Here is a 22,061-nt window from a genome sequence, read left to right on the forward strand (position 1 = left end):
TGTTTTAGTAATGTAGAAAACAAGAGGAATACAAGAATGTTTTTGAGAAATCAGTTGCATAATTCTGTCTTGTTCTGTAAATACTTTGAGAAGTAATAATACACTGATAAGAGTAATCCATTAGATGATTATCCTCCAATAATATATAGAAAAATAAGAAAATGATGTGAATAGAAACTGTTATGTTTTGCTAGAAATGCAATAAGATCAGGGTGCACGATCATAACATAATCTGTCCTGTTCATATATACTCAAGAGTGTAACATTCAATACATGATTAATATATCTATTATAATGTATAATGTTTATACAGGTATAATGTATATTCAGCTACTGTTGCAGTTCAATCTGTATGCTATTACGATGTTTTATCTTACTTGTAATAGGGTTATGCAGTCTTAGTATTATCTATAATTATATATTTGAACATTTATATAATTAATAGCTGTATTACTCCTTTAGAGATATAACAAAAATGTCTCATTAAGAGAGTTTAGGTGTAAAGATTAAAAGAAACTGAGCAGTGATGAGCAGGGACCATGCCAATTGAAAAGCAAACAAAAAAACTCTTTAGATCAAATGTCTCTCTTCATATAGTCCTGGAACCACCTGCTCTTTGTAGAGAAAACATTCTGTAAGAGAATTACTTATGTCCCTTCATTGCTTCCTGGCTAATTTCCAGAGAGATCAAAATTATATACTGATCAAGTTTGTATCCAGAAATTGAAGAGAGCAAAATATGCTAGGCTATGTTTCTGCATTTGGTTTGATTTCTTTAGAAGGAAGATAAACTTCGGAGATGGAACTCAGCTTTTCCCTGTTTCCATACCATTTTTTCTTGGAGTCTATTCATGGTTTTTTGTTTTTTTTTTCTGGTAGGTGATATTAGTGGAGGGGTGGCATGATTTAGATAACAAAGACTATGACTGTTGGCCCCTGGAAAAACCAGATGAGTATAACATGTTGGACTGTGGAGGTGAGTGAGTGGTAAAGGTGCTCGAGAAAGGTCATTGCTTGCTTGGGGAATGGTTGAAAATCTAAAACTGAAGTACTCAGAATAATATCCAACTCATGATGAATGTTCTGCATGGTGTAAAACCTCTGAATCAGTGACAACCTCTCTTTCTAGAGAAATAAGGGAAAGAAAACAACCGAAAGATACTTCAGAGCAATCATATTTTCCAATATTCATTGGTTCCAAAAGAAAAAGTAATAGCAACAGTTGAATCATTTACCAAAAAAAACCCTGAAAATATTTTATTATTTCTCATTAGAAAATCAAATGCAACTTAACCCAAACAAAACAGAAAGGTGGCTCTGCATTGCAGCAAAGTCTATTGAACCATCGATGAATATTTGCAGTGTCAGTTCAAAAGTGAACAGTGTCTAAACCCTCCAGCCATTAAGCAAAATCATTCATTCTACACGTTGTGATTTCCCACCTTCCTCAAAACTATATTTCATGAGTACTTAAAAAAAATTTGAGATCTTTAACCACTTATTCCAGTGAGTTTATAAAATCAATTTATGTGACGAGATAATAGAAAAATAGGGGGGGGGGTTATGCTGGAAATTGTTTGTTTGAGATTGAAAAATAATTAAAGAGCAACTAAAATATAGGAAATTCAATTTCAATATAAGAAAAATATTTTATACTGTAAGGATGATCAAACAGTAGAACAGGTTGCCCAGAAAGGTTTCTGTTTCTCTGTCCTTGGAGATTTTCAAAACCCAATGAGGCAAAATCTAGAACAACCTGCTTTAGGTGAGTCTTCCTTGAGCTAACCAAGGTTCAAACAAATTTCTATAGATACTTTCCAATTTTAGCAATTCTGTAATTTCATGACTCTGTAACTGATAAATAACTGATGTACACGAAAGCTTTTGTTTGTATTGTAGAAGATAAGGCCAGAGACAATGTTTCAATAGCATTTTTAGAAAAAAACACCACCATAGAAACTAATACTGATAAAACACTCCAGGAAATATAATACTGGGTTACACTCTAAGCTCAAAATTACAGTTAAACATTTTCCAAAGAGTTCTGTTGGAACAGTGAAATTTAAGATTGTCCAGATGATTATCAGCTAAGACTTTATCCCTTTATGAATTTACTATTGCTCTAACATTGAAACAAATATTTATCAAAACAGATGGCTTCTTTAAAGCTATTTTTGCTAATAATCAAAGTGTGAGCTGAGCACCAGAGAAAATAATATGAGTAGGTTGCTTAATTAACATATGACCTTTACAATCAGCTTCAGAATTAACTTCAAACTCTACCCGGCCTCTCTTTGTGGTCCCTCCTTGTCATCTTCTGAGCATTGCTAAAAGTAAAATGAGACATATCCTGTAGCCTCATTGCTGTGAATTTAACACGCAATCTTTAAAACATTTAGATTTGAAAGTATCTATTGTTGAAAGAAGATTTTTTTTTATCTTTGTGAGACCTTTAAACAGAAGTAGAAAGTAATTCAACTGAAATTTATGCTGACCTTTTGCCTCTCTGATGTTTAGCTCTCTTATCTTTTGGCGTGAATCACACAAGCGTTTTTTAATAAATCTGTGTTTTGTAGTTTCTCTCATAGTGTTTATTTTTCAAAGGAGATATGGAATGGAGATTTTTTTACAATTTGCTTCTTTATATATGAAAGAGAATTATGTTTAGGGGAAAAAATAGCAGATTCATTAAGAGCACAAGTGAAGAAACACTTGTGAAAACAACTCCAGAATAATAAAAAGAGTTTATAATTGAACAAAAACAACAAAAAAGTGAGGATCTCTTCAAAGGCAGGTTTACCCATACAGCTACTAAGACAGATTACTGGTTTGGGCTCATGAAGAGCAGCAGAACAATAGATTAAAATCACTACAGAGAAAGTTTTACATTTGTACACATCTGTAAAGTAGAAAATTATAGCAAATAGGTTGGACTATGATTGTGTTGTTTCTAGGCCTGGAGATGGCATGGGTGCAAAGGCCTCCAGAAAAGGCTGTGAGTGGGGAATTCTTCAATGTGACCTATGCAGTCTTTGCCTCAGACAGCTTCTATCAATACGCAGTGCAAAATGGAATACTTTCCCACAGGTATTATCTCCTGTAAAAAACTTCCGTGATCATGAATATTATGGGGATTCTGTGTGTACGTTCACAGCAACACAACTGGAATACATTCTCTGGGTGCCTTACTAATTCTTTGTGTTTCTCGAAGTCTCTTATAGCTTTGTTTGCCCTGGTACTTTCCTCTCTGCAATAGCTTTGCTCTTAGAGCAGCCCACGTGGTCAAAGATAGGGCATACCACCTTGTGTCTGCATCGCTGTCTCAGTGCAGCACTGAGCATCACTTCTTGTTGTCTCTAAATGAAGAAATTAAAACTAAAGTGTAAGCATGAGTCCCAGACTAACTGTTTCTTATATTCACTCTAATCATAAGTACGTTTGAAGTGCACAACATGGACATGAAAAAGAGGCTGTCCTAATCCTGAATTCTCTGAATCCAGTGATGAACTTCTGATTTCTGTGGGATTGAAATCTGTCCAAAAGTCTATATATCGACTTGGAGACTGTGTTGGTAACTGTAGACAACAGAGATAAAATACAGAATGTTCATGTGTACAAACACAGATTACTGGAAGACTAATGCACTTCTAACCTTTTGTCTGTAAACAGCAGTTCTCCATCCCTATACAGAGGCTGCATTTCCCTACTTTCTGTGCTGTTCTTGGTTAATGTGACAGAAGTTTATGGAAAACCTCGCATTTTTCTCTGCCAGTCTGAGTGTTCACATTGCAAAATTCAGATTGTGAAGGCTATTATTCCAAGATATTTTTTTCTGTCTTGAAAGATGTCTATAATCTATCTGCAATGGTAAAAATTTAATATTGTATTTTGATATCTATGGACTATCATTATATAGTTTTCCAAAATTTGTTTATCACATTTTCTGAAATGCATGGCTATTAATAGTTCCAAGAATGTAACCATAAAGCATGTTTTTTAATCCTTGGAAATTAACCCGGTTTTTTTCAGTCTTTCCAGGAAAACCCACTCCCTTAAATCAGTAACAGATGTGGAAAATTCTGTTCTTTGTGTACTTATATATATCTGGCACACAGAATCAGATAGCAAATATTTAAAAAGAGAGAAATCTATGCTGCAGACTTTCAAAGGGATCAAATTGCCACCTCATTTTAACTACAACACTATCTGGTTGACTCTCAAGCTTACAGTGGGTGACCCAAATATGGCTGAGCGTGGCAAGTCAACATATGGCCGCCAAGCATAATTGGGCAAAGCCATGATGAATGTATTGAATAAAAAATATAGAATACAAGATAAATTTTTTAAAAAAAGCAGCCATAAATATAACTATGTGATGGAATTAGGCGCTAATTTGCTTAAGTATTTTTTTAACTCCCATCATGGCTTATATGCCAATAGATTTTAATATTTTATCTGTTTATATTGTGAATTGACAAATTAGCTTTTCTCAAGTTTCAAGTACATCTGTGTTGTAAATCCGGCCATGAATACAATCTATGTAAATTCGATCCCCTCTGCTGGTGTTTATTTTTTACAATATAGTCTTCTGTCCTAAATGTACACATTACTGGCTAGTTCTTCTTTCATTTAAAATAAACTGGGTAAGAAACTTCTGATGTTCTGGCATTGTTTTATAGAGATCCATCACAAGTGCATAAGATTTAAAGGAAACCATAAACCTAAGTCTGGCTATATCTACTGACTAAACTGTGTTTGTGGAAAATTCTTGTATTTTAAAGACAAATCTATTAGGAAATAACCAACTGAAAGTGTAACTGAGGAAAAAGTGGGAAAAAAAGGTGCAACACAAATTTCCAGGTAACTACATCTGTCTTTCAGGGGTGACCTTTGACAAGGCTGCCTTTGTTTTGCAAACCAGCCTGTTCATAACATACACTTATTGCTCTAAATTTTGGTTTGGGTAACTGTATCTGACATTATTGTCCAATATACTTATTTTCCTTGGCTGTGTGGGTTGTGGGATAAAGACTACAGCTGAATGATACATATGCATCACTTGCATAGATTAAGGTAAATAATTGAAAACACCAATAATTAAAGTAGCCAAGAGGCTCATATTTCTGATAGTGGCAGTAGAGTAATGGTATCAACTTCTGTGTGAGATGTAGTAGTGGTGGCAAATAATCCCATCGGGTTATGAAGCCAGTCTGGGAAAAGAAGTGGAGGTTGATACCTGCTTGCAGAATACATCTGCCAGAAGTCCCTATCGCATGGCAGTAGACAGTAGGCCAGTTGACAGCAACCTTCGTTGCTCTAGGAACACTTCAACCAGAAGCAAAACAAAAGAGAAAGAAATGTTGCAACAGTGCTTATTTCACTCTGTGTGTTTTCGCTGCCATTTTTTTTGTGCAGGATAAAGAACAGGGTTTTGTATGTTTGTTGTAATTTTGAGGAATGAGGAATGAATATAAAAGTTTCTCTCTCTCCCTGCTGCTTGGCTAGCAATGCTACTGCTGCGAAGGAATTCTGTGAGGAGCATGAATGCCCTGCCAGCTGGAAAGATGCAAATGGGGAGAACTGCTGTGTCCACCATGCCAACATTCACTCCTGTCCTTTGGCCTTCATGGTTAGTATAGTGGTACAGCATTATGTGTTCTTATTCTTTCTACTGGGTGAGTATTTATTTTATCTTTTATTTTACCAACAGCGTTGCTTTGGCATTTCAATAGATTTGGTTATAAAATATCACTTTATTTGCTGTTAGAGAACACCAGTAATTTTAAGAAAGTAAAGGAAGAAGAGCTGCGATTTTCATTGTGTCATGGTTTACTGACATAACCAATGTGTCTGATAAAGGGTAAAGGAGGAATATGTGGTCCATGGATCCCAGATGATGGTCAGATATTTACTCACACTTTATCCACAGCTGGCAAAATGAGCCAAAGAAATTGGACAGCCAAGGTAAGGTATATTTATTTTATACCTTTTTTTTGCCTGGATTTTACCCGGTTTCTTCATTTCAGATCTTACTTGCTAGTAGTTTAGTCTAATTCATGTTCCCCATATCATTTATTTACCAGCACTTTGTGTGTAAGTGATGCACATGGCTGAGTCATATCAATTCCCAACTGTCGACTTGGAAGTAACAGCTTTTCACACTACTACTCCTCAGGTAGAAGTATTGGAGATGGGAGGGAAAAGAATAGCCTAATTTGCGCATTGTAAGCCTACACTAACAATATATTGCACTTCTGACTGGACTGTATTGCGGGTTAATGCGGTCATTAGGAGGCTTCTACACAGCAGAAGTAAGAGGGAAGTAAACACAGCAGAATGCGTAGGCTGATGGCCTCGCTTGATGAAAATGATACACACCTGGAAGGGAATCAGACCTGCCTTTTCCACAAGAATAGTCTCTCCTGCTTTGATTTATCTCCTCAAACAAGGACAACTGTCCTTCCTGATTCTGAAAAGAAAAATGCATGCATTCTTTTGCAAGACACCACAACTGGACAATTGTTATAATAGTCTACTGTATGCAAGTGAAGTTTTGATGGTTGTTGCTTTGTTCACTTATTTGGCAGGTTGTTTTAGTTCACGTGGGTGTGACTTCTCTCATTGCACACATCAGAGTTGGGAAAATGCAAGTTGCTCTGGAAGCAAAAACCACAGTCCTTCCTGCAGTAGGTATGATATAAAATGAAGATGTGAAGGAATTGCTTATTGCCTGCAAATCTCAATGCTTTTATCAATCATGCATGCTTACCAAGAGCTAGAGGGACTGACTCCTACTCACCTTTACCACTGAAAATACACAAAAGTCTTCCTAAAATTCTCCTTCATATAATGATGAGCATCTGATAAAGTGTATGAATCTAGAACAGCAGCAAGCCACATTCGTCAAAGAGGTAGAGCCAAATGCTGTGACCAACACCTTCAGGTACTACAAGAATTATCTGCAGTTGAGAAGGATGTGAAAATGTTCTTCTAGCTAGCATGTTGTGAGGATCTGGATAGTATTCATCTGAAGAGGGCCAGACTAGCCTTAAGCATACTGGAAAAGTAGAAAGCAATCTTGGTTCCCTCGTTCACATTAAAATACAATTTCTCCCAAAGACATCACTCTTTCATTTACTTTAGTACAGCTTATGCAGAGAAGCAGAAACAACAGTAACAACTCTCTCAGCAATGGAAAATTTAAAAAGTAGGCTTTATTTAAGAAATTAAACTCATTTCCCTGAAGAGGAATATGGGGTAAAATAGGAATATCATCACAGCACTCTTGTTAACTACTCTTCTTGAAGTTTGAAAATGTATTTCCCAATGGTATGGAAGGAAAAAAAAAAGAGAACCAAAGTAGCTCCAATGAGGATAGAAGTATTTAGCCATAGAACATGCTATTCATTTCAAGACAGCTGCAGCTGACATTTCCTGGAAACTTAGAACATATCCAAAAAGAAACTTTAAAAATGTAGCTTTAGCCCTGAGGTAGAAAGTGACAGAATAATACTTTCAGGTCATTGCTGAATTACAGCATGATATTAATTTAGTCATAGAGGTAAAATTGAAACACCATTTGGGACATGGGAGAAGGAGCTTTGTCCTTTAGGGCTTTTGTTTTAAATCACATCTGATGATGCTGATAATTTTCATAAGACCTTGGAGAAAAAGAAATCCTTGAAGTATGGGTTGCAAGGTTTCGTTTAGCAGTACCCAGCGTCTTCTGCTGCAGCTGAGGAAGAGTCACCAGCTTCTGAAGAAAGGTTCTGGGGATCTTAAGGCCTAGATTAATTACAAAGAATAAAAAGGCAATGCCTGCCTTGAGGAACTTTAAGGTTCAGAAAAAAACGAGATGTACAATGAGAAACAGAGTACTAATGACTTCATTTATACACAAAACATGTCAAAGGCTCTGATGTCATCAATTATTTAATCTGATCAAAGAGATCCTCTAAGAGTTGAAAACTGAGATTATTCTTTCAGCTTCTGGGATGTTATCCCTGGATTCTTCAAAAATTATTCTTTCTTGTACTGTGAGGTTTCCCAACTCAAGAACTATTTGTTTAAATCTGAATACAACCTTGTGGATCGATGAAACTGCTTAAAATATACTGATGTGTGTTTCCTTTTCTAATCAGTCTGTGGAGATGGGGTTTGTGAGGAAGAAGAAGGCTGCTCTATCTGTCCAGCAGACTGTGGAGAATGCCCACTGTCAGCTGACGCTAGGATAGCAATTGCCTTACCAATATGTTTGGTCTGCACTGGCTTCATTTTAATAGTCATGGTAAGTATGCTTTCTATTCTTTTCTACTTCCTTTCTCTTACTTGCGTGATTTGGTTAGTTAGAGTGGAACTCTCCCTTAATAAAGGGATAGGTTTTTTTCTGCACCCAGAACCTGTGTGCTATGGAAGAAAGCAGAAGGGAAACAATCTTTTAGGCTTCTTTAGGAGGTGAGAATCATTGGACTAGGAATTTTCATCCTGTATGAGAGAAGACTGAAGAGGAATGTAACAGAGGGATTAATGTGTAATAGTAAAGGAAGAAGTTTTCCTCAACATGGGAACTAGGGAGTGCCAGTAAAGTTAGAGTACTTTTCACTCAGAACAAAACTCTGTTATGAAATTAGCTGCTTCAAAACCTACCGAGGTCAGAAGTACAAATGAATTAAGAAATACATTAGGTAAATTCATAAAGGCATTAACTCTGCCAGAAAGCATTAAATCTCAAAGCTCAATAAAACTTATAACGGAAAACATTCAACTTGGGATATTCACAAAAGAAATTAATGAGGAGATGATCTTCCTTTATTTCTGTTTTGATGGCGATGGTGTTTTTTATAGACTGGTTTTCTAATTCTAAGTGAACCATTTTGGGTCAGTGCAAAGTGATTAATTTTGCATAATAGCTCTCAAATATAACAGGCTCATGAAGGGAAATTGAAAAGGGATTAAGGAAAGAATGAATATAGGAGAAGTAGTTTTGGATACCTTTGAATGAAAATATCTGCATAAGGAGGAGACAGCATGTTATTCTGGCTTATTACTTCATAGTGCTTCTGGGAAAGAGGATTTACACACCTTATGTGCCTACATGTTAGAAAAAACTACATTTCTGAATTTCTTAACAAGGATTTAGCAGCTGAATATAGCAATTTTAGAGTCATTATATTGACTATCGACACAACAGCTAATTTGTTTGGGGTTTGGCCTATAAATCCTATTAATCAAAAGGCTCTTCCTCCCTTAGAGATTCCTTCTCTTTCCATCTTCTACTTCATTTGCAGTGACGATGTGAGGTAGGAAAGTTCTCTGAGACTGAATGAGCGGGAAAACACTGACAGCCAACCGATTAAGATACTACAGGAGGCCTGAATGACAATTATTTTTTTTTCTCAATTCTGTGTCTTTCTATGTGGTTTTGTGAGATAGGAACAGAAGCACTATTGAAAACTACCTGAGCATTTATTATCCGCGGAACAGTTGTAACAATGTGTTTGTAGTAATTGTCCTGTAAAACTATATGACCTGATAGAAATGTGTTATTGGACAGATAAGAAATTTAGACAGTTTTAGACATTTGATATTTTAGAAAGGGAGATAAAGTTTCTTGGCCTTGCATAGGTTTATCTAAAGGTCTTGTAGCAAAATTTGCCTATTATTTCTGATATCTTTATGTAGATTTTGGGCTTTATATTTTTCTTGCATTTCTGCATACTTATTCCTGCTAACTTATGCAATAGCATCTTCTTTTTTTATGTTTTATTTTGGTGATAAGTAAACAAGATAGGAAAGATCCTTTTATTCAATTCAGTAATTTATATAAAGTAAAAAGAACCATCTGGGAAACTAATGCTTTCTTTAATTATTCAAATAAAGAAGAGGATTCCTTTCATAGCAAGCTTAATGTTCAGTTCTAGCTAATGCATCTTGTTCAATCATACTTCTGCAAGACAAAAATGTAAGTGTCTATTCTCAGAAATCTTTTGAAATAAACAGGATTACTTAATTTTGGTTCAATGTCATAAACTTCTACCAAAATATCAACATGATCTCCACTCATGGTCCTTGCATATTATCTTGTCTTTTGTTACCTGTTTCAATGAATGCATAATTCCTAATAGAAAATTCCACACTATAGGAAGTTGTGTAATGATGGTACAGTGCTGCTTTGGTTTGACATTTTGGCAATGACTGCAGCTATAACAGCTGTAAAATTTAATCTGCTACTCATCTTTTGAAGCATGTGTTTACACTTTCTATGTTAGTTTTGTGTGTCAGCACTACAGAAAATCAGCTGTTAGATCAATGCCTGCTTTACAAAAGAGACATAGAATCACTACCTAATATTCCTTATGCTAGAGTATTTGCCATAATATGACCTCATTCGTGGATCAGGGCTAATTCTATTACAGGATATAAGATCTACTGCTCCTTATCTCAGAGTTAAAACATAGCATGTTCTTGTCATACACTCACACAGTATGGGACAGTTTCATGCATTGAGGTGACATAAATCACTCATCTGATATCCAGGTTGAGATGTAAATGTAGTGCTGAAGAAGTATTGACAATAACGAAGCCAATGCAAAATATGACGTAATTAGATTCTAGAATATAGAATGAACATTTTTAAATATTAGATGCTGTTTTCTTCTAAGCCTGTTATTAATAATCTTTTTTCTAATGTTACTCAAAAGATATATATTAGATGCTTAAAAAATCAGATTTGTTTGAAGACTTATAAACTTTCACATTTGAAAAAAATAATCTCTGGTTTAATTCCTTCAAGGTCAGTACGGCTATATCAGGAATTACTCTAATTTATTTTTGTAGTGGTTTCAGTATCAGAAACGAAAGATATTTTGGGATGAAAGCTGGATTATAGACTTCGCCTGTATGAAACAAGGTTAGTAACTTGCGATTTTGACACCATGATCAGTTTCCTTAATAATTATAAGAAATAATCTCAGTCACAAGTACATCTTTCCATTTTAAGGGTCTTACCAAAAATGAACAAATTTGTGAGAGACGTACCCAAAGTTTCATCCCTGTAACCCCTGTGAGGTAATCACTGATATATTTGGTTATTAAAACTGCAGATGTCAAATTTATTTTAGAGTTTCATTCTTTTTATGGTGACCTGTCAGTTAAAATAGACAGGCTTACCCCAAAATAAACAGATAACCTCTGGACTTGGACAAAATAAAGTATAGTTCCTTTAGTGGATGTATCAATCTGTATAATTCGTCTCACTAAATTGCTCTGGATTTGCACAAATATAATGAGGATTATAATGAGATCTTAATTTCTTTCAGCGTATGCTATCTGTGATGAATGTCCTGCAAAAAGTAATTCATTGTGGCCAGAGTTTTTTTTTATTTTTACCTTCTGGGTATAAAATATGATTTAATTGGCTCTAACTAAATATGTTAAGAATAAAATCAGATGTTTTTATGTGCCTTACTATGCAGCACTTAAAATAGATACAGATAATTTATTTTGCTGTTCATTGTTTTAGCGTTTGGAAGGAAAACAATGCCTAGACCCTTAGAAAGGGTAAATCTGTAGAAATATGCTGAAATTCATAGGTCCGTGCTGATGTACACTTTCTGTCTATGTGAAGAATTGCTAGAAAGTTATCAGCTTTATCTGTGTTATTTCATTGTGTTGCAAGTAGTAGTGTTGAGACATTCCTGTGTTAATACAGAGATAATTTCAGACTTGGGTTGAACACTAATTTCTGAGTAGTTTTGTAGTTTGCTGTAAAGAACAGATGTTGGTTTGCAAATTAATGTGAGTACAGAAACCAAATTGAATTTGAATCCAGATTTATGGAAATAAAAATTAATCACTCTATAAGTATCTTTCAATAGGAACACCCACCAAATTTTAGCTGATGGTGAATTAGAAGAGGTCATAAACATCATGCTAAAGGAGAAATGATAGAAAGAGAGTGAAGGGAATTAGAAGCATTATCAAAAAATAACATATTAAAAATTATTTTTTTAAATCAAAAAATAAAACATGTTTTCCTTGGAGACAACCCTGCAAAGCAGCAATTCTTTTTAAGACTTTGGAATCATAAGTAACAACTTAAGTGTAATGAGCACTGTTAATATGATGAGATTTGGAAACAGACAGCATGTCTCCTTTTGACAGAGCTGTCCGGATATACCCTTAGTAGCCTAAAATGCGCAGTTATCTAAATGGAAGTACATCACCAGTGCTGTACCCTGGGTACGTAGCCTGTACCATGAAAAATTAGCTTTATGTTTTTCAGGTAACTCTTTTTCTCATGCATTGCACCACACATACACACAGAGAGAGACAGAGCTATTCTCTTAGCTATCTCAGAGATCTCTAACATATTTCTGCATGTAATGCTGTAGGAAGACTCCAAACATCAATGTAATTTTGAACTGCATATGGATAATATTATGGTGTGGAAACATGGCAGTCCTCATGCAAGGTGAGATGCTGACCTTCCTCAGCAACACTTTAACAGATACTGATACCAGGTAGAGTTGAGAGGTTTCACCAACACTGAGATTAATTAACCCGATCTAGGTTTTAATTGGTGATGGTGAAATGAAATGTCATTTGTTAAATTTGTTTTGAAATCCATTTTGTCACCTTGAGTTGGTAAAGAGAGATTGCAAAATATACATTGAGTTAACTGATTATTTTTTTTTTCATCTGGGTGCATTGTTGCTCTTCTCTGACTTCCCTCTGGTGTCAGAATCACTTCCCACAAGTCTGTACCTTGCTGTCTCGTAGAAGCTTCAAATAGACTTGTTAAAATAAGGCACAGTGCTTGCTCTGTTTCCCTGGGTTCTGTCCTCAGCATCTAAGTACCAGCAATGGCTAATCATCCCAAAAGCAGAGAAATAAAACTTGCATCAAATCCTGAGGATTAGCAGGAAAGGTATCTGGCAGTGAATCATCTTCGGAACTTTTTTTATTTTTTTATGCAGCAGTCACATCCCAAACAATGGGTTTCTATCTTAAATTAACAAGACCAGCTTAGATGCAAAGATTGGGAGAATTCCCTATATTTATCTGCCTCTGGAGTCTCTAACTTTACAATACTGTACATCTTGAGGCACTTTTTCTCATATCACATCCCATTCAGATCACATAGTACGGACAGCAACAGGAAGCATGATGAGCGTTCCCCCAGCGGCAAGTGACTCCAATGCCAGTGGTATCACTACTCTGAGCTCCTGCACAGCAGCTGCCAATGTGTCCAGGAAACAGTACTTCACCCAGACTGGGATATAGTGAGTCAATGTATTACTTATTTATTACAGTACCTCTGCTATACTAGTGTTTCACCTTGCTTTCTGGTTCTTGCCACTTTACTCTTGGTAAGAAGTATGAAAAGTTGTTAGGCAAAATCCAGCAAGTTAGTATCATCATCTGACTTCTTTACTATATACCGGCTGTGAAAGGTCTTATATGCCAGACTTCTGTTTGGTTATAATTTCTCCTTTTCTCTTGGGAACTTGTTAAAAGGCTGTAGCTGTACAACATCTTGCATATGTTAACAAACAGTCCTTAATGTTCATTTAGAATCAAGGCTTTTATGCAGCCCTTTTTTTATTATGGGATAGGGACATAATATGTGCAAAGATGGAAGTGATACCAACCATTAGGATACCTATGGTCTGGATGGTTTATGAAGTTGACCTAAAACTCTATTAACAGGAATTAATTCTTTTTCAGTGATGGTAGAACAGTGGCTGTAAAGAAAATAATGAAGAAGACATTCACACTGTCCAAATCCATACGTAAAGAAGTAAAGCAAGTGAGGTAAGAAGTGAAACTTAAGAATTGTATGTTGTTCCATTTTTACACTGATTCTTTAGGGATTACAATCTGCCCATATGTGACTGAATTCATATTACTCTTTCTTTCAAACTTTGCTTTAATGCTAAAATTTCCTAAGGCTTGTTTTACTTTTCTGTCTACCTTGTGAGACAAAGCACATGGTTTTTCAATTACCCTACGGATAGCAGGAGGGACATACATGAATGTTGCTGGTATGCTGTGATTTCTGTTGATTTTCACAGGGAACTTGACCATCCCAATATCTGCAAATTCATTGGAGGTTGTATAGAAGTGCCGAATGTTGCTATCGTGACAGAATACTGCCCCAAAGGCAGCCTGAGTGATGTTCTGCTCAATGAAGACATTCCTTTGAACTGGGGCTTCAGGTAGAAAAAAAATTTTGAAAAGCTAAAGGACAAAAAATGTGCTATGTGCTGTTTAGGACAAGATGATAATTTTAGATAAAATCCTTGGATAGACAGATCTACACCATGATATGGAGGGAATGAAGAAGAAAGACAATTCAAATATACAGCAAAACACATCTGGATTTTTGAGCAATCATACATTTAGCACTGGTCATGCTAAGTGAATGACTTTTCAACCCACTTCTAGTTATACTGCAAACCTGTTTTAAAACATTTTCTCTCATGTAACTTCATTTTGTTCCCAAATAACTTGGGGACCTCCATTTAAAAATCATGGTTTCTCTGTTTGTTTTATTATATTTACCAATGCAGAAAAAGATCTGACATTGTTAATAAAACTTCCACAAAGGCAATGACATTTTTTTTGAGAAAAATCTTCTTGGCACACTCTTTTTACTTCTGCCTTACATTTGCCTTCAGCAAAGGAAAAGATTGTAAGGGAGGAAACCCTCCGAATAAAGTGAGCAAGTTAATAAAAAATATATTTCTTTTGTAAACATTTGAAAGCACAATCAAGGATACAAAAGTACTGGGAATTTCCAGAAGAAACTCAACTGTCAAAAGAAGCTAAGGACTTGTGGACTCAGACAACTGACTGGGAGTTAGGGGCTTTCAGCAACCTACCTTAAGTGTTTTGGAAAAATGAGCATGGGGATACAAACTGAAAGCTATTACCATAATAGGGAGGCTTTCTGTCAACTTAACAGGCTTTTGAGCCACTCTTGAGTGAAAGTTTAGTGGAAAATTAGCTCACTGATTTTTGTCTTTTAGGTTTTCTTTTGCTACTGATATTGCACAAGGAATGGCCTATCTTCACCACCACAAAATGTACCATGGGCGGCTGAAGTCTAGTAACTGCGTGATAGATGACCGATGGGTCTGTAAAATTGCAGGTAAAGACAAGAAACAGAATCTCAAAACCATCCAGCTAACTCACTAAGGCATACAGATTTCACACTCATCCTTTGTTCCAAGTGTCCTCATGTTGACATTTCATGTGGAAATGCTGACTATACCAATCTTCATGAGAACTGCCCTGTGCTGAAGCAAGTTTCAAGTTACATTATCATGTCAAGTCATTTAACATGTGTCATTGATGTATACGTCAGATCCCACAAATGATGGAGTCTATCAACGTTAGTCTGAGCAAAAACTCTGTCTCATTCTCAGTTTTGATACAGAGATACAGAGATATATGAGCCGTGGACAGTGCTGTAAAGATGTGAGATAGTGCTGACTGATTGGTAAACACAAGGTAGTTTCATGGACAAAAATAGAATCAACTCAGAGCTCTTCAGTCCTGTACATAAAACGGAATCATATTCTCCCGGAGACAGAGCTTATGGTCTGGTCCACTCCCACTATAGGAAGACAGCCTGTGGGGACAGGAAAACTACTGGAGAGTGTAGTTTAGTCTGCAGCTGCCAAAGGGAATGAAAGCAATGAGCATCTCTTCTGCTTCCTTCCCAAAGTAGTTACCACACCACATAGCCCACGGCTATCTTAAAAACAGCAGCAACACAATTGTCTTCCAATGGTTCATCCTATGACTAAAGATCCTACAAAAGGCCGTGCCTACTTTTCCAACTCACTTAGTGCCCTGCTGCTTTCAGAACTGCCTGCTTTGCTTAGAGAAAGGTTTGAGGAAAAAGCATAAAAAATCAAGATATTTGGATTACATCAACTGCATCACCTCAGCACAGCTTGTCTGAATTAGACTGAATCTCTGTGAAATTGTTCAGAACTGGTAGCACTGTAGAGACTTCAGATATTCATACTTTGTCTGGATGTGATACTGTTAAACACACCTCTCAAATAACCGATGTGGGACCTATTCGGAAAACTCCAGTGACCCCCAATATAAAGAGTGAAGCTCTAGGACCATCTTAATTAGAGATCATTTCAGAAAAAAAAACCGGCATATGCATCCAGCTTTCCCATACACTCTGCAGGGTGCAGTTTATATCATAAACAAAACTGAAGTTGGTGTTTTTTTCCTCTTCTCCAATGCTGAGTCACATACTGAGAATGTCTTTTCTGTTAGGCTAAAAGTATAGCTGCAAAGATGTTTCACATTTATGCTGCCTTTGTTCTGAAGCTAGTGGTGCACCAGTGAAGCCCACCATTCCAGTTTCAGTAATTCTAGTCTATCAAACTTGTAATTACTCCAGCAACCTGCCACCATGGATAAGGACTAGGGGATGAGTAGAACAGAAACCTGCATTTGCACGCTAACTCTGATACTGAAGTCAGCCTATTCTCTGAATAAAATTTTATAAAATCATAAAATAATTCTGATTGGAAGGGCCCAGGTAGTTCAACTTCTTTGCTGTCATGGTGTCTCATAGAAATATTTGGCTTCCATCTTCTATATTTGCAATTGCTTTAGAGGGCCAAGACCACCAGATACTCACTATTCTTAGACTAATGTGTATATTTCAAATAGAGGACATTAATTCCTGTAGATTAGTTGTGTTAATGTCTACCAATGCACATGGTTCAGAGAAGTGCTCACTGAATAGTTTGCTTCCTGTTTTCTTCCACGTTAGATTATGGTTTGCAGTCATACAGAAAAGAAGATTGTCCTGAGGGGTCAAGCTCATACCAACAGCATTTGATACAGATTTACACAGCTCCTGAAATGCATTCCCTTTCAGAGCCTAATTCTATGACAGATGTCTACAGGTAGTTATTTTTTCCTGTTTCTCTCAACTAACAATCCCATCTCAAGCTGAGTATTCTTTAATCACAATTAGGCTTAGTGTGATCTGTGGTCACCCCAGGTATGTGTTTGATTGTATTTTTAAAAAGATTGGTTCTGGAATACAGAACAGCATAAACATCACAGGATTTTCTGTTTCAAGGCAGAAAAGCAAATATTGAATTCACTGACATTGTATAAATGCAGAGCTGGTCTAATGATTTATAAGGACTTACTCCGAACCGGTAGATAAAAAAGGTTGAAAGATCAGCTGTTACCTAGTGTTTAAAGATCTGCTGTTATCTAGTAATCCATTTCTGCTGCTGTTTCTTATGAAAAGCAGATTATTTTCAATAATGACGACATCTTAAAAGTTAAAAGCATCAGTATTCCAGGACATCATAATGCATGTGTACATCCCATAATTTTGTAATTACTTTTGATACATTATTTTGCTGCATGGACACAGTGACAATTTTTGGTTTGCAGAGGAGAAACAGAGATAGGAAATGGAAATGGATGCACTGGTGAATATTTCCATCCCTTTCCTTTCAGAAGCCTTTATAGGAGATCACTTTGCAATGGTTTATTTGGTTATTCAGCTATTGGCTTATTAGCCTTGCCAAAGACAGACAGCTTCTATTCAACCACTTTTCAGATAAATGGGATTACAACTGAATTTTCAGAGAATAAATATCCAATGAAAAAGTCATTTAACTAGTTTTTTTAAAAAAACTATCTATATTTCTTGGTTCTTGCATGAATTTTCTGTATTAAGTAGAAAAGTCACTGTGTTCTTGGTGTATGGTATTTCATAACAATGATACTTCCTCTGTCCATTTATTTCCAGTAGTTTGCTGGAAGCATTTGAAAAGGGAATATGCAGAATGGTACTACAAGTAGCTTTGTGACCCTTTTCTCTTACTTTTTCTTACCTCATTCCCAGCCCAGGAAAAATCTTCTATTTCCTGGTGACTTTTATAGCTAGAAGAATGTAAAGAACTGGAATTCATCCAGAGATTAGAATGGTGATAGTGCAACGCAGTTGAGCCAAAGAAGGCACATTTATTAACAACATTTACCAAAGATTGGCTATTATTGCCTTTTATCAACAGCCCTGAGTTTTCCGCTGGCCTGCACTAGGCCACAACAAATGCTTACTGCCTTAAGCGTCTGTTATGGGGCTTTTACTTGATTATATAAACTGAAGATATGATTTTATAAATAAGATTTACTGGATTAATCTACATTATTCCTTTGTAAAGAAATGTGTACATATACAAAGCTCTACAACATTATTAATTTTATCCATTCCATCAGATTTTGTATAGGCTGAAACATGCCTTTAAAATTTGCTTCAAAATAGCTCAGCTAAAGTCAGTTTGTCATTGTGTTGATGTTGGCAGTTGTTGTCATTTGTCTTGTGTTGGTCTTTATTTTTTCAACACAGACTGGTCTTAAAAAGTGTGCTCCACCTAAGCAGTACTTTTAGGATTGTCTTATGCATTGCAATTTATCATTGCCCCATAGGCAAAATGCATTTCAGAAAATGTTTCTTTGGTGCTTGTCCAGGTCATACTTTGCCCCTGTTCAGGTCAGATGTCATTAGTTGACTTTGCAGGGAACCTGGCCTTCTGAAGCCATTTCTTACCAAGGAATAAATAGCCCTTAAAATAGTGCTAAGAGCTCATAGATGACTACAATGGACTTTTGACAGATTCAGTAAAAGCTTGCTGAACCTGTCTTTCTTTCAGTCCCATGTCTGCAAAATCCAGGTCTTCTTTTGTTGCACTGCAGTTAATCCTTTCTTGTTAAAAAAGGGAAAAAAATGTAGTAAGAGATGAAATCAGAAAAGGCAGAAGTGTAATGTGCAGCCAGGGAAGAAAGACAAGAGATGTACCCTGAAGCATTAAAAGGGTTGTCTTGTTAACTGAGTTATTCTTCAGAACCTATATTTTAACACAGTCTGTGTTTGATATGAGCAGGTGTTAAGACTTCTTAACACAACGTATGTGTGCTCACTGGCCAGGGAGCAGTGTCTCAGTCTTGAAATCCTTGGGTTTTTTCTGTGCAAAAATTCTATTAATATTCCTGAAGGTATGGCCCAAATAAAAAACAAGTAGAAACTGCAGGAGTGGGACTTGTAATTTTGTGTGTTCTTCCAAATGAATTACTTGCTTTTAAAGTTCTCCAGGAAATGTGTTGTTCAGATGGGAAAGCTGAAATGGAAATGAGAACAGGAGCATGAAAGCATCTGCTGTTTGAGCTGAAAAGGGTGTTTACAGTGATGGTTTCTCCTAGACTGGCTCCTCTTTATTTGTAGTCGTCATGGAATTTCAGTATCTGCTACCTTAGGACTTTTTTGAGCAGTGCCCCCGAAGCTGAGTGAAATCAAGACTGCTTTATTGGAGTTACCATCACCTAATCACTCTCCTTCAAGATCTGTTTCAGCTTTGCTGTCTCACCAGGATTGCTATTCCTTTCTACTACCAAACCAGAACAAAATTAACATGAAAATCTCATCAGAATGATTTCTGTAATACACTATTTATCATGGTTGATATGCATCTTCTTACTTGCCAGTGGTGGTCCACAAGTGGACTTAAACATAGAGATACTCCATTATACACTGGAATGCCTTACAAAACAGAGCAACCATTAACAATATAACAGATATCAAACTAATATTCCCTATAAAATGACATGTTATCAAGTAGAGATGCACACAAGGAGCTAGTTGTTACACCGTTTCAATACATAAAGAGTCAGGGGCATTGTTGGCCAGAGGGAATGTTGGCTTCTTAGAGTTCACTGTTCTGAAATATCTCTAGTGAATTTGATAAAGAAACTGAAGATCCAGTTGCTACCCCATTTTTTTTGGTTCTTCACCTTTGATGAATGTTTTTGACTGTGGTTCATCTGAGAAAAAGGATGATGGTGATTAAGATAGTATAACCGAAAGAGAACTAACAGAAATGCTTACTGCGAAAGATCTACTCTGGACACACTGTCTCATCACTGACTTTATGGAGATTTTCCAGAACAGTAACCTATGCTGAAAATAGTCACTCCTCCTGATGAATCTGTCCTATATATTTAATTGGTAGGTATCACATAAGTATCTGCCCATACCCCTTCTGGATCCATTTAATTCTTCCAGAGAAAATTGCTTTGCTGTCCATCAAACTCGAACGTTTCCTGTTTGAGATTGGTAAATGTGACAGGGAACTGTTAGGAAACCACAGAATCAAAGAACTGCTTGGTTGGAAAAGACCTTTGAGATCATCGAGTCTAACTGTACCTGTCCACTAATAAATCATATCCTTAAGCACTTCATCTACCTGTCTTTTAAATACCACCAGAGACAGTGACTCAACTACTTCCCTGGGCAGCTTGTTAACCCTTTTGGTGAAGAAATTTTTTCTGATGTCTAATCTGAATCTTCCCTGGTGCAACTTGAGGCCAATCCCCTTTGTCCTATTGCCTATCACTTAGGAGAAGAGACCAACACCCACCTCTCTACAACCTCCTTTCAGGTAGTTGTAGGCTGTGATAAGGTCTTCTCTCAGCCCTCTCTTCTCCACGCTAAACAACCCCAGTTCTCTCAGCCGCTCCTCATAAGACTTGTTCTCCAGCCCCTTCACCAGCTTTGTTGCTCTTCTCTGGACACGCTCCAGAGCCTCAATGTCTTTCTTGCAGTGAGGGGCCCAAAACTGAACACAGTATTCAAGGTGTGGCCTCACCAATGCCAAGTACAGGGGCACAATCACATGGTCCTACTGGTCATGCTGTTCCTGATACAGGCCAAGACATCATTGGCTTTCTTGGCCACTTGATCAGTGACAGATAACAATGCTGTTGCCACTCTCCCTTTTGGGATACTGGTCTTTCAGTCATAAAATGGGGAAAAATAAGAAATCATAGAAAAAGGAAATCACTGACTCCATTAATTGTCTTTTCATTAAGATTTTGGTTTGCTTTTATTCTGCAGTTACGCCATAATTTTACTAGAAATTGCCACAAGAAGTGACCCTATGCCAGTAAGTAAAGATGAACTTTGTTGTTTGCCTGACAATTTTCATTCTGTTTCTGCTACAAACCAAACTCTGAGTAACTGCACTTTTGATTTATTTTTCCTCTTGATTTTGTGGGTTCATTTCAGTTCCAACAGAACACACAATCAGGGCTTCCTCACGCGTCTAGTGGTTTTCCTTCCAGAACTTTGAAGATGGGTGCATAACAGAAACAGTGTAGGACCAAAATTGCCATTTGCTTAGCTCTGTAAGGCTTAGTGGCAGCTGGGCAGAGAGGGAAAGTATGCCATAAATTCTTCCTTTTTCTCCTGTTTTCGTATTGTTACTTCATTTCCTGCCAATGCACAGGCTCTTTCACTGGAGTCTTGAAGTGGTGAGAATGTGCTAAAACAGAAAATGAGCTGCTCTCCTTAAGAAAAACCCCTTCTTTGCATGTGTCTTGTGATCAGTGCTAAATGGAAAACACAAAAAATGTACCTTGAAATTGAAATCAGATGTTCTGGATATGTAACTGTATTACCACTGAAACAATTTGCTTAGTGAGAATTCTAACAAGGAAGACCTGAAACTGCCATTCCTGAGTTTGTGACAACAGACTAGTGCAGGCCTTGTGGTTTCTCAAATGTTTCCCAATGTCTTACCAGGTATTAATTTGTTTTAAAAGTCAATTACCTCATATAAATACTGAGATTAAAGTCTCTCAGTTGGGATAAAGCTCTTAGACAAGGTTACCCAGTTTAGACTGCGTTGTATTCTGCTTTTTTAACTTGTAATCTCCTATAAAAAAGTTGTTCTGGAAGTGACAGGGAAGATGACATAAAAGTAATGATGGTTGTAGTTATGTATTTTCAACAGGTGGTATGAAAAACACACTGCTTATTTCAACATTGTTTAATCCCGTTTTTCTCTAGAAAGATGATGTGCATTCAGCTGAGTATTCTTGGTGTCCACCTTTGGCAGAATTAATTTCAGGAAAAGCCGAGAATTCTTGCCCATGTCCCACAGATTACATAGAAGTGAGTAAGATACAATATTGTGTACAAAAAATCTTTATTGAAGTGAATT

The 22,061-nt window shown here is 36.5% G+C and overlaps 1 protein-coding gene across 1 annotated transcript in view; it reads left to right on the forward strand.

Annotated features, from left to right (window-relative positions):
• The window catches only part of LOC104059653 (atrial natriuretic peptide receptor 1), an 85,352-nt gene that overhangs the window by 52,297 nt on the left and 10,994 nt on the right, over window positions 1-22,061 (forward strand). Inside the window, exons 3-16 of the mRNA XM_054054804.1 lie at window positions 880-976; window positions 2,955-3,087; window positions 5,506-5,629; window positions 5,860-5,964; window positions 6,588-6,690; window positions 8,142-8,287; window positions 10,837-10,909; window positions 13,136-13,283; window positions 13,729-13,815; window positions 14,076-14,219; window positions 15,033-15,154; window positions 16,811-16,946; window positions 20,954-21,002; window positions 21,908-22,012. Coding sequence (XP_053910779.1) covers window positions 880-976; window positions 2,955-3,087; window positions 5,506-5,629; window positions 5,860-5,964; window positions 6,588-6,690; window positions 8,142-8,287; window positions 10,837-10,909; window positions 13,136-13,283; window positions 13,729-13,815; window positions 14,076-14,219; window positions 15,033-15,154; window positions 16,811-16,946; window positions 20,954-21,002; window positions 21,908-22,012 — 1,572 coding nt within the window. The remainder of the gene's footprint in view (window positions 1-879; window positions 977-2,954; window positions 3,088-5,505; window positions 5,630-5,859; window positions 5,965-6,587; window positions 6,691-8,141; window positions 8,288-10,836; window positions 10,910-13,135; window positions 13,284-13,728; window positions 13,816-14,075; window positions 14,220-15,032; window positions 15,155-16,810; window positions 16,947-20,953; window positions 21,003-21,907; window positions 22,013-22,061) is intronic.

Source organism: Cuculus canorus, chromosome Z, assembly GCF_017976375.1.
Source record: "Cuculus canorus isolate bCucCan1 chromosome Z, bCucCan1.pri, whole genome shotgun sequence".
NCBI classification, from domain to species: Eukaryota; Metazoa; Chordata; class Aves; order Cuculiformes; family Cuculidae; genus Cuculus; species Cuculus canorus.